General features: G+C 42.8%; 1 protein-coding gene across 5 annotated transcripts in view; it reads right to left on the reverse strand.

Annotated features, from left to right (window-relative positions):
* The window catches only part of HTT (huntingtin), a 637913-nt gene that overhangs the window by 153052 nt on the left and 472361 nt on the right, over positions 1-12500 (reverse strand). For all 5 annotated transcript variants that reach the window (XM_085849284.1, XM_085849282.1, XM_085849286.1 and 2 more), the window contains one exon: positions 734-860. In XM_085849284.1, coding sequence (XP_085705410.1) covers positions 734-860 — 127 coding nt within the window. The remainder of the gene's footprint in view (positions 1-733; positions 861-12500) is intronic.

Below are 12500 nucleotides of genomic sequence, written 5' to 3' on the forward strand. Positions count from 1 at the left end.
AGAGGCCGATGAGTCGCACCAAGCTGGGAACCAAAATGGAGAACAAAGAGCTCCATGAACCAAGAAGAAGTCACCACTCGCAGCTCGAGCCGAGCGACCGGCTTAACTTCCTTCCAAACAGGGCAGCTTGAAGCAAAAAGCTCTCCCGAGCCAAGCAGAAGCCGAAGCTCACGGAACCATCAAAGCAAAAAGCCTCCTCCCGAGCCAGGCCTCAGCCGAAGCTCACTGAGCCAGCAAAGCAAGAAGCTTCCGAAGGCCTCAACCCTAACGCAAGCCAAGCAGGACCCGACGGTCTGCTGAACGGCTACTCTCTGCCGAAGCAAAAAGCTTACTAACCAAGAACGAAGAAAGGATCTCGTCCTTATCCTTCTCCCTCCCCCCCCCAGCTCCCGGCGTGACTCATGACTCATGCCGTCGTGCTCCATCCCCCCCCCCCCGCTCAACCACGGGTGGGAGGGAGTAGTTGACATCATGAGTCACAGGACGGCAGGAATCTTCTTCCTCTTCGCAGAAGAGGGGGAGGGATGTCTCCATTGTTCGTTCCCTAACTATTAAATCGATCCGCAGCGCATTTAATCGATTTCTGAACATTTAAACAATGAAAGGTGAGCTATCTTGGGAACAAGCACTTATCGACATAGTTGATGAAAGGAACCTATATGTTGTGTGCAATCGAATACCAAATTCGCAACAATATGTAAATATATAAAATATCTGAAAGGTGTATGCTCACCAACACTGTTTAGACGCGTCACAAATTCTCGAAGCACATCCTCATCGCGCAAGAAGTCACTCGGAACTTCAGGAAGCAGCGTGCCCAGCTCCCCACTGAGCTCCGGCTTCCAGCCCAGTCGCCACACCTCAATGGCCGCACATTGCAAGTAAGTCATCAGAATGTGCATGCATTTCAAAATGGCTGTTGTTCAGCCCAAATGAATGGATATGACTCTGTGACCTCATTTTGCATTGACATATCAATATCTGAGAGCTGCAAAGTTCTGAACCAAGATATAATTTACAAGAAACAACAGCATCAAGAGCAAAGTGGTATTATGGACACAATTTGGCAGTCACTTGCTGAACTATAACATAAATTATTGGATATATTCAAAAGAGAGCTGTTATAAATGCCTAGTCCGGGTTTATAAGTGGAATTTTTGTGGAATCGTATCATGTAAACTTTCCTCATCATGGACATGGGGAGAATGCATTGAAACATTCATGTCTGTTTGTTTGTTTGTGGGAATAAACACATTGAAACTTGATGGTTGTATGAAGGGTGTGCATGGGAATGTCCTACGAAGTTGGGATGGCCACTACCAACTTAAAATTGGACTTCCTTGCCACTCCTATAGGGAGCATGTGTTTCTAATGTAGAGTAATTTCTTTTTGACTCTCGAGAAATGTTAGCGGATGTACATTTGTTTCATGTTGCTGACCGAAATGTTGAGTCATGTGTTATATTAAAATTTGGAGCAGTAAATATGGATTCAAGTGACACATACACATATTTGTTATTTATTTTGTAATTGGAATGTCATGCTGTGGAAGGACCGATTAAGCTACTCTACACACCTTAACATGGCGTGCATTTAAAACACGGGAATTCTTCAAGGTTGTTAGTAGTCAATTAGACAGATCAACCCAGGAGATCATGACAATCATTTCGGTGTATCACACTCCACATCAGAAAGCTTCAGTAGGATGCCACTAAAAACATACCACCCACACACACACACACACACACACACACACACACACACACACACACACACACACACACACACACACACACACACACACACACACACACACACATACATACACACACACACACATACATACACACACACACACACACACCTCATTCATTTATAGCAAATAGTACCCGTTGCTTCGCTGATGGGAATACCAAAAGAGGAAGGCGAGAGAAAGAGGGGGGAGAGAGAAAGAGGGGGAGAGAGAGAGAGGGGACGGGGGGGGGCGATCAGAATATAATGAAAGCAGATCACACAAAACAGTGCAACAATGAGATATCTTGCAAAAAAAGAAACGAACAAATTCACAATATTTTCAGCAGGCTGAACGGGAGAGACAGGTGACTGAACTGCATACCTAACCCATTGTTGTCCACTTCATCTGACCACGTCGCTCACTTGATACTGCCGCGTCATAAAAAGACATGTGTAAACACCAACAGGCCACACCACAGGACTCTCAAAATACCACCTGTTGCTCGCAAATACCACCTGTCGCTTCGCTGACGGGAATACCAAGAGAGGGGGGAGCGAGGAGAGTATGGGAGTGAGGAGGGGGAAGGAGCGAAGAGAAGAGGATGGGGGAGCAAGGAGGGGATGGGGGAGAGGGAAGTGAAGGAGGTGTTCGACTTGCATTTGGTCGTATAACTTGAGGGGGGAAAGAGGGGGGGTTCTCAACTTGAGCTTGATAGGGGTACTTAAAGGGAAGCGGTGGGGGGGGGGGGTGTCTAGACTGTAGGTTTAAGTTTACCTGAGTCAAGCTTTACTTCCTTACTCACTCATACTAGGACATACTGTAACTGAGAAGGGGACTTGAGGGGGAGGGTTAGTTTACCCCTTTATACCTCATGGAGGCAAAGGAAGCTTAAGAAAGAGGTGGAGTTGAGGGAGGCAGGCCGATTCATCAATGTGTTTGTCATCCCTTGGTTGGATGTAAAACTGGACGTCCCGTCTGGCAGTATTAGTACAGGATTGAACAAAATGGGACACGCTCAAAGAGCATGTTCAAACAGCACATACTGTACCATTTCAAAAGAGATGATAACACAAGCTTCCTTTGAGGGATGAGACCCGCACTGTGGCTGGCAACCTGTGTCCACGCTATCATTGAACCGGTACTCGGTGAGGGTGTAATTACTCTTACTATTAATGTAACTTGTCTTATCTTACATTTTAAACTTTTATCAGCTTGAACAAAGACAATGGAACACACGTTTATATTTGTATTTTCTTGTGTAAATATGGAGAATATTGAGTTTACTTTATCACGTCAACATTGTCTTGAATGCAAATATGTAATTTTATTTTAAAAAATGACAGCCGCTGTGAAAAGAAACGTCAACAACACCACTGTCGACTGTACCACCACAGTTTGCAAATGAACAAACAGAGAAGAATATCACTCAGTGTTGAGCAACAAAGTCACCACTCAATGTTGAAAAACGTAATTTCAAATATTTAAGCAAAAAGACAAATAAAGCAAGTGGAAAGGAAAGAGGATCGTGAAACAGAAGTGTGTTCCATAGCCAAGCAGCTTGTAGAGTGCTCGCACTGAAGTGGCTTAAAGCACTCAAGCAAGCACTTCAACGAAATGGTTAATAAGGAATAGCGGGCTTAGCAAGTGATAGCAAGCTGACCCAGCACCTTCATCAACACAAAAACAAAAACTAGAATAAAATATGGAGAAGGGATCATAGCCTTGCTTAAAGTAAATACACTTAGTTTCAAGAAATTTATAATTTCTTAAATTTTTCAGATTTTGACACGTAAATAGTTCATGAGATCCGATCCTCATCTCCGAAGACAGATTTCAATTATAAACTTTAATTAGTACATGAGAGGTCAAGTCAATGCATTGTTGAGCAGGCCAAAACAAAATGGTGGCTTAATACCCCGGCAAGGTGACAGCAGGCTGATGGCGGTACAGCTTTTTGTTTCTTGATGATGAGCTCCCCGTTAATTATCTTCAAAAGGAGTGTTTTAAAGAACCGAAAAACACACAAAAGTATGAGTCCACTGAAATCAATGCCAAGCTTTCTCAACATTTCAAACAAATTTGTCAATATTGAAGCTCTATATCCATATTCTTTAACTTATTAAAGTAACTTTTAGCCCCCAATGGACTTAGTCCGAATAGGGGGCTTATGGATTTGGTCTTGATTTTCGTGTCCATGCGTGCGTGCGTCCAAAACCATACCTCGGCCACGTATGGACTGATTGTATTTGTACTTGGCACAAAGACAACATATGATGGTATACAAAAGCACATCATTTTGTTTCACGATGTGATTTAAGATGGCCGACTGGCAGACGTTTTCGTAAAAAGAAAAACACCAAAAAAACTAGAACGGGCACTCGTAGAGCGCATTCCTTCGCCGCAGCCACTAGTTACCTTTGTATTAAGTTGTCCACAACGCATCTCAATACAAATATGCATTTCGTGACCCCCATGACCTTTGACCCACAACCGCTACCTAGGGTGACAATAGTACTATACCTTGCGTCATTTCAGAAGATGGGGAATTGAACACTGAACAATTTGGAGTTAATTGGATGTAAATCGGAAACATATTAACCGCTTTCATCATGAAAAAACGATGTTGACCTTATTGTGACCTTGACCTTTGATCCGATCGCTCCCAAAATCTAATGGATTTGTCCTTTCATGATGCCAAACAAATCCAAAACAATTAAAGCCTCTCTGCGTTTTGTTTTTTTTTGCGTTAAGTTGTCCACAACGCTTTCCGATATAAATGTGAATTTGTGTGACCCCCTTGACCTTTGACCCCCAACCGCTGCCTTGGGTGACAAAAGTACTATACCATGTGTCATATTAGAGGATGGGGAATTTAATTTTGAACATTTTGGAGTTAATTTGCTGTAAATTCAAACAAAATTGACAATTTAATCGCGAAAAAACGATTTTGACCTTTTTGTGACCTTGACCTTAACCTTTGATCCGATCGCTCCCAAAATCTAATCGATTTGTCCTCTCGTGATGCCAAACACATCCACAAAATTTCATGACAATCTGCAAAGTGGTTTTTGTGTAATGTTGTCCACAACGCTTCCCAATCAAAAACTCCATTTTGGTGACCCCCTTGACCTTTGACTTCTACAGACTAACTAGGGTTGCAAACACTATACCATACGCTATATCAGTGGATCGGGATTTGAATACTGAACATTTTGGACTTAATTTGATGGAAATCGGAACAAAATTGATACTTTAATCGCAAAAAAACGATTTTGACCTTTTTGTGACCTTGACCTTTGATCTGATCGCTCCCAAAAGCTTCGCCTGGCGTCCTTGAGTAACTGCACATCATCTCTGAAAATTTCATGCAAATCGGTCCAGCAGTTTTTGCACAATGTTGTCCGCACACATATTTACCAATAAATAAATACACAGGGGTCAATACAATACCTTCGTCAAACGAAGTTTGCGAAGGTAAACATCCGGTGTCGACGTCCTCAATCATTTCTCAAACATGCATTTACCAATCTTATTCAAACTTGGCACACAGATAAAGAATGATGCCTTACATATGCACGTCATCTTTTTTTTCGAGATCAGATCCAAGATCGCCGACTGGTGTCCATTTTAGTTGTAAACCCCCCCCCCCCCATGTTGAACACGTCCTCAACCATTTCTCGGACATGCATTTACCTGTTATTCAAACTTGGCACACAGATAAAGAATGATGGCTTACAGATGCACATAATTTTTTTTCTTGAGATCAGATCCAAGATGGCCGACTGGTGGCCATTTTGTGACTTAAACATATCCCCAACCATTTCTCTGACATGCCTGGTCCGATTTTGTATTAACTTGGCACATGCACAGTACATTGTGGAATACATGTGCACCTCACTATATTTTAAGATCTGATCAAAGATGGCCGATTGGTAGACTGGCGACCATTTTAGTTGTAAAAAACCCGATGTTGAACAAGTCTTCAAGCATTTCTCAGAAATGCATTTACCGATGTTGTTCTAACTTGGCATGCAGATAATGAATGATGGCTTACGGTTTTTTTTTTTTTTGACATCAGATCCAAGATGGCCGACTGGTAGCCATTTTGCTACTGAGATTTGTCCCCAACCATTTCTCAGACATGCATGTTCTGGTTTTGTTCAAACTTGGCACAAGCACAGTACATGATGGCATACATGTGCACCTCACTTTATTTTGCAATCTGATCAAAGATGGCCGACTGGTAGCCTGGCGGCCATTTTAGTTGTACATAAATAATGGGCGAACGCTTTATCTCCTTGCAGCAAAATTACAAAATCAACGGGGGCGATAACATTTTGTCTTTTTTACTTGTTGACTGGCACTTTGTCTTCACACAATATAAAGTGAAGGGTGAATATTGTTACGTTTGAGGGGGGGGGTATGCATTCAAAGGGTAATTAGGATGTTTAATTAGGTATGCCATGCTGTTCGAGTTTACCAGGATCTCGATGTAATAAGTAGCAATTCAGTGGTGATAAGTTGTCTAGTAAATGTTCATTTCTTCAAGGGGGAAATGATAATTGTCACGTAATTAGATAGGGACACGGGATAGGGTAAGTGTGTCTGCGTAAACCCCTTTTAGTAGTCCCTGGAGGCTGGCCGTGACGTCACAGGACAGTGCTGCGGATGGCTCCGCCCCGTGATCACGATTGGCGGAAGGCGACGGCGGTGGGCCAATAAACGGCTCGATTGGAAGTGACGAGGACGGGAGGATAAAAAGGTTCTGTTCGGGGTCGAAAAGGAAGAGGAAGAAGATCGGGACAAAAAGATCGTGTTTTTTTGGTGTGGAGGCTGTTGCGCGGGAAGCGTACTTGTTGTTGTGCTGATTCGATCGTGTTCTTCATCGTGTCTTGGAGCCTTGCTGAGCCTCGTGCCTCACCTTGGTTGGCTCTGGGGTTCTGCTGACTCGGAGTACGGGGTCGAACGGCGGGCGGCCTGCCTCCCTCTCCTGCTCGCAATTTGGCACCAGAACTGGTTCCCTGGCGGCTGTGAGCGGACTTGGGCCAGGACCAGGAGGTCGACAGCACCACGGTTTCTCCTGCCCCCCCTGACGAGAGCAAGGCCAGCTCGTCTGACGCTGATCCAGGGACAGTTGCGTCCACACCACGGTCCAGCCTGACCACCAGAAATAGCTACGTTTTGTGTGTGTGTGTGTGTGTGTGTGTGTGTGTGTGTGTGTGTGTGTGTGTGTGTGTGTGCGTGTGTGTGTGTGTGTGTGCGTGTGTGTGTGTGTGTGTGTGTGTGTGTGTGTGCGTGTGTGTGTGTGTGCGTGTGTGTGTGTGTGTGTGTGTGTGTGTGTGTGTGTGTGTGTACTTGGCACCTTAGAGGGTTTGAGATCTCTGTATATTCATTGGAATTGTCTGTGTTTTCCCCACGCCCGATCCCACACCATCCCGTCGAATCGCCCCGGATCCCTCTTCTTGACGAGTCTTGTTATTTCTGGTTAATAACAAAAACAAATAAACATCATCAACTCAGTGAAAAGTGACTCGTGCCACCTTCCTCGTCCCATTTGCGGTAGAGCGATTATAACCGCCATGTTTGGGTTATAAATAAATAAACCGCCTCCATCTTTTCGGCTCATTCTACGTTGGCGGGACTGTTCAAGTCCCGTGGACGTCACAATATATTTGAGAGAAAGGAAAATGCCCGTGAGCAGTCTGACTATGCTTTGGAGTGCATTACAACACTTTTGGGAAAATATTGACTCAACCATAATCCATGAACTAATTAAATCAATCCCAGGATGCAGTCGAGGCAGTTCTCAAGGCAAAAGGGGGCCACACTGATTATTATTTATATACAAAGACAGATTTGATTTTTTCTATTATAGTAAGTATTGTTGTATCCTTAAAAGTTCATGGAAATCCTTTGAAAGTGCTTTTGGTTTCGTATTACAATTATTACCTCCGCCACCGAAGGTGAAGGAGGTTATGTTTTCACCCCTCTCTATCTGTTTGTTTCTTTATCTGTCTGTCTGTCTGTCTGTCTGTATGTATGCAGTCATAGCCACATAGCCTATATGACCACCCAACGAGGTTGTATTTGTACTCTGAGTTTGGAGTGTGTAACTTAAAATATGTGGCCATGCATAAGGAACAGAGAGAGCGAGAGCGAGAGCGAGAGCGAGAGATAGAATGGCATGTATATGTATATGTATATGTATATGTATATGTATATAAGACAGGTTAGAGGCGAGTATGTGTACCTCTCGGGTATCCTGCCAGCCACAGTTATGATTCCACTATACATTTCAAATTGTGAAACAGTTCCCTACAGTGTTAATTAAATGTGAATTTCTCTGCTGCAAACGTTTTTGTTTTTCTGTTCATATTTAAAATGATGCTCTTTTTGAAATTTTCTTCATTCTACTCTCCTTTCAAAATAAAAATGGAAAATACCTTGTCGTGAGTAAATTAAATATGTCTCCCTTCATCTCAATGATATATTAAAAATGAATTAAATTTACTAAAATATATTGAAGAAATTGATTAAAATCAAAAAATGGCATCGCACGATTAACATGCAAAGGGGTAACATATTGAAATTATATTAAATTATAGTAGATTTCATGGGATAAGGACATCCAATTTGCTTTAACAAAAACAAACAAACAAAAAAAATTAGAAAAGGAAACAAATTCTATCCAAGATTGAGGCTCACGTATGACAGTGAAATTCCCTGTCGTGTCCATCTTGTTTACCCTGTGTACTCACTCCGCCCCATCCTTCTCCCTTCCACAGATAATCTATTGTCTCTGTTCCCCACTATTTTGTGTTTCCCTCTCCAACCCCTCGTCTCCTACTCCCCTTGTTGTATGTTCTGTGTGTTAGCTCTCATATGAGAGCCTTGACATTGTATACAAATGAAAAAAACAGAGGTGGGCCATACATGAAAGCAGTACTCCACTGAGCAAAGGAAAAAGGCCTTGGAGGCTGAGAGTAGTTCTGATGCATCATCAACTTATATTGACGAAGGACGCCAAGTCTGTGACTGGCTTTGGAGACCAGCTTTATAGTGGTCGGCCCAGGAGGGGTCATGGCTGATGGTGAAGCCAAGTCCAAGACATTTAACCTCTTCTCGTGGCCGACCATGGAAATAGATAGGTGGGTTAGTTTGATGATTCTTCAAAAGTGACAATGAAATTAATCAGCCACGCTCTAGCGTTAACAAAATGCACTCAGATATTTTGACCATAACAAGCTTTACAACAATACAATTTTAATTCCTGTAGGACTTCGAAAGTCACCTCACAAATGCACCACATATTTCAGAAAATTATTCCAACACTTAAACATGACAAAGAACATATTCACCTGCTGATGGAGTAGCATTGATCTGTCAGTGTTGAGAGATGTATATGATGTTGTGAACGAGCTGGCTTTTAACTAAATACAAGGTTATGAAAGTGTAGAGGAAGATTTAGATTCGAAATTACATGGTTTAACATTTCCATTCATCAGGATGAGGGGGAATTGGGATAAAAAGTTTTATTTTGCTAAAATGCAGTTTTGTTACAATACAATACAAGGTAAGGTAAGGTAAGGTAAGGTAAGGTAAGGTGTCGACTGAAATCGGAGGCAACCTGAAAGAACCTCACTCACTGGCTTCTGCCACTTTGGTGGGGTGGGGGGCACTGCTATCCCCAGATAAATTATTATTGATCTAACCCACAGCAAGCTGGTACTCATTTTGTCGACCTCGAAAGGCTGGCAGGCTGAGTCGACCCGTCTGACATTATTTCGGCACGGCGTGGACTTGTCCTGAGGACCCGAAGATACTAAGCCAACCACCTTGACTGTTTAGCCTCCAACCAGGCAGTCAGAACATACACATTAATGATAAACTGCACAATGCAGAAATTGTGGAGAACTTGTGCGAGGTGAAATTATTATTCAAGACAATTTTTCATCTCAGGCTGGCCGGAGAGTCCAGAGGTACGCACGTTCGCCTCTTACCTGTCGAGCTTGGATTCTAATCTCGACCCAGATATAAACTGCCATCACGGTGTATCACAGGCAAGGCGATTCATCAATGTATGTGTGCCGTCCCTCGGATGGATGTTGAACTGGGCGTCCCGTGTGCCGGCATAAGTTAGTGAATGTTGAACATCCCACGGTGTCCTTCGCAAAGAGTCGATGAGCTATCACAGGCACCCTGAACAAAATCTAAATTCCTGCCCTGACCTACTTCGTTGAACCTCAAGCCGGGCCAGCCTGGTCGTGAAAGATTTCGGCCAAAATCTTACCCAAGCCAATCCCACGTGGTGAGAATATTTGTGGCAGTGAAAGGATATACAGTCAACCCCCGCTTTATCGCGGTTCACCTATTGCGCCCCCGGTTCATCGCGGGTTTTCCCTTGGAACGTAACGAATTTTTTCTGCGGATTCCCCCGGTACATCGCGGTAATAATATATAAAATATAAATTATTTAAGCAATAAATTATAACGCGTGGTGCTCGACCAGTCACACAACGCACGAGACAAAGTTTCGCTTGTGAACTTCGAATATTTTCTTCGTTTTTTTTCTCCAAGCCACACGATGCCGCCGAAATGCCCTGCACCTTCTAAGGCTTCTGGCAAGGAATCGAAGCGCCAGAGGAAGGTCCTGACGCTCCAGGAGAAGGTTAAGGTGCTCGATATGCTTCGGGAAGGAAAAAGGTTTGCTGCCGTTGGACGAGCACTGCTCGTACCCAGCACCTCAAAACCGACCAGACCAGACAAGTCGATCTCCAGCACCTCAAACCCAATCACTGCCAAACCGACCAGACCAGACGAGTCGATTTTTTGGGGAGGCGTCCATTCATCGCGGATTTCACTTAGTGCGGGGAGGTTTGGAACGTAACCCCCGCGAGAAACGGGGGATTACTGTATATATATATATATATATATATATATATATATATATATATATATATATATATATATATATATATATATATATATATATATATATATATATATATATATATATCTTCTTTCGGCTGCTCCCGTTCGGGGTCGCCACAGCGGATCATCCGTATGATCCGCATAGTGATTTGGCACATGTTATACGCCGGATGCCCTTCCTGACGCAACCCTGGTCGTCTCTTCCGACACAGGGATAATATATATATATATATATATATATATATATATATATATATATATATATATATATATATATATATATATATATATATATATATGTGTGTATAAATTATCAAAATAAACTTTTTACATCGTTTATAATTACACAGCATCCAAGGCTCATGGATAAACTTGGACAAATATACATGCAGGACAAGAATATTGGAGCATCATTACACTGTAAAATTGATGACACAAGGTCAATAACAAACAAACGACAAATTCATGGCCCATAAGTATCCATTACAATGCAATGAAAAATAAAAAATAAATTATCGCCGACAGATTAAGAATAAATTATCACCCTCATAAGGGTTCTAACGGGCAGAGGGGGCAGACCACTTTCTGATTATGGGAACATCTAAGAGGCAGCGCAATGCCGTGAACGATTATGCAAAACTTTTTGACATCACCGAACAACTATGTTCATTTACGCTCGTGTGCCGTCTGTTCTCACGCAAGCTGCATTGCTTGTTTGTGGTACAGAGGTCTTGCTCGTCACGAAGATGCAACTAAGAATACACAAGACAAACAAGCGAATTAAGAACAGACATTAAGCCGGGAAATGATGGTGTGCACCCACTGCTTCTGGAACTGCTGGTGTAGCAGAAGTAAAAGCAGAATGTTAGCGAAGCAAAACTGAAGCAAATAAAAGGAGCAATCGAGAAAAGGAATGAGAATGGGGATAAAATAGGGGAGAGGAAAACATGATGTCGATAAAGTACGAACAATGCACGACGTACGGTGATGTTTGTGTGTTTTCTTGTCTGCTGATTCACCTTTGCAGACAAGAAGCACTTTCCTTCCATGCCACCCCCCTTTTACACTGCAATGTGTGTGCATGTCTCTTTATCCACCGAGTCACCTCTCTGACCATTTGTCGGTCCGTCAACCTGCTGCCCTCTGTCAATTTAGCTACTTAATGAGCCTCAAATTGTGGAAAAAAAAAGAGTGGGTGAAGAGGGGAAGGGGGTGGGGGGAATAAAATAAATAAATAAATAAATGAAAACACCTGTGGAGATGAACGCCAGCCACACTACTCGAGAAACAAAGAAATGATAGACCTGACAGCCTCAGGTGTTTCAAGGAGAAGTTCAAAGCAATACATCACAGACAGCAGCACTTGCCACCTCTACAGCACAACTTGTAGCTGTTGTATCACGATGATGAAACACCGAACTTCCACCTGCTCGAGCCAGCCGAAGCATCGAATCAACAAAGGCCGGTAATTGAGGCAACAGTATACAGATGCAATGAGACTGTAGCAGCCAATAAAACTGCAGCTAGATCACCGCAAGGTCAAAGAACATTATTCCAGAGCAAAGGGACTCTCCACCACTTACCGATGCGAGGCAGAAAGTCGTAAAAAAAAAAACAACAAAAGCCATAAAAGCATACTTTCCCCAAAATAAGGTTGCAAAGGCAGTACTTGGAGACAAAAACCATTGACCTCAAGATATTTAGACAGCCATATTAAACTCATCCTTCCACCATTCTCTCTCTCATAAATCAACACACTCTCACCCTGATGTTCTTCAACAGCCATGAAGAGGAAGAAAAAAAAATGATGCTTGGACAATTTTCATTGTGCAACA

This window comes from Eptatretus burgeri, chromosome 12, assembly GCF_056783735.1.
Source record: "Eptatretus burgeri isolate ZD-2024b chromosome 12, Ebu_testis_v1, whole genome shotgun sequence".
NCBI lineage: Eukaryota > Metazoa > Chordata > Myxini > Myxiniformes > Myxinidae > Eptatretus > Eptatretus burgeri.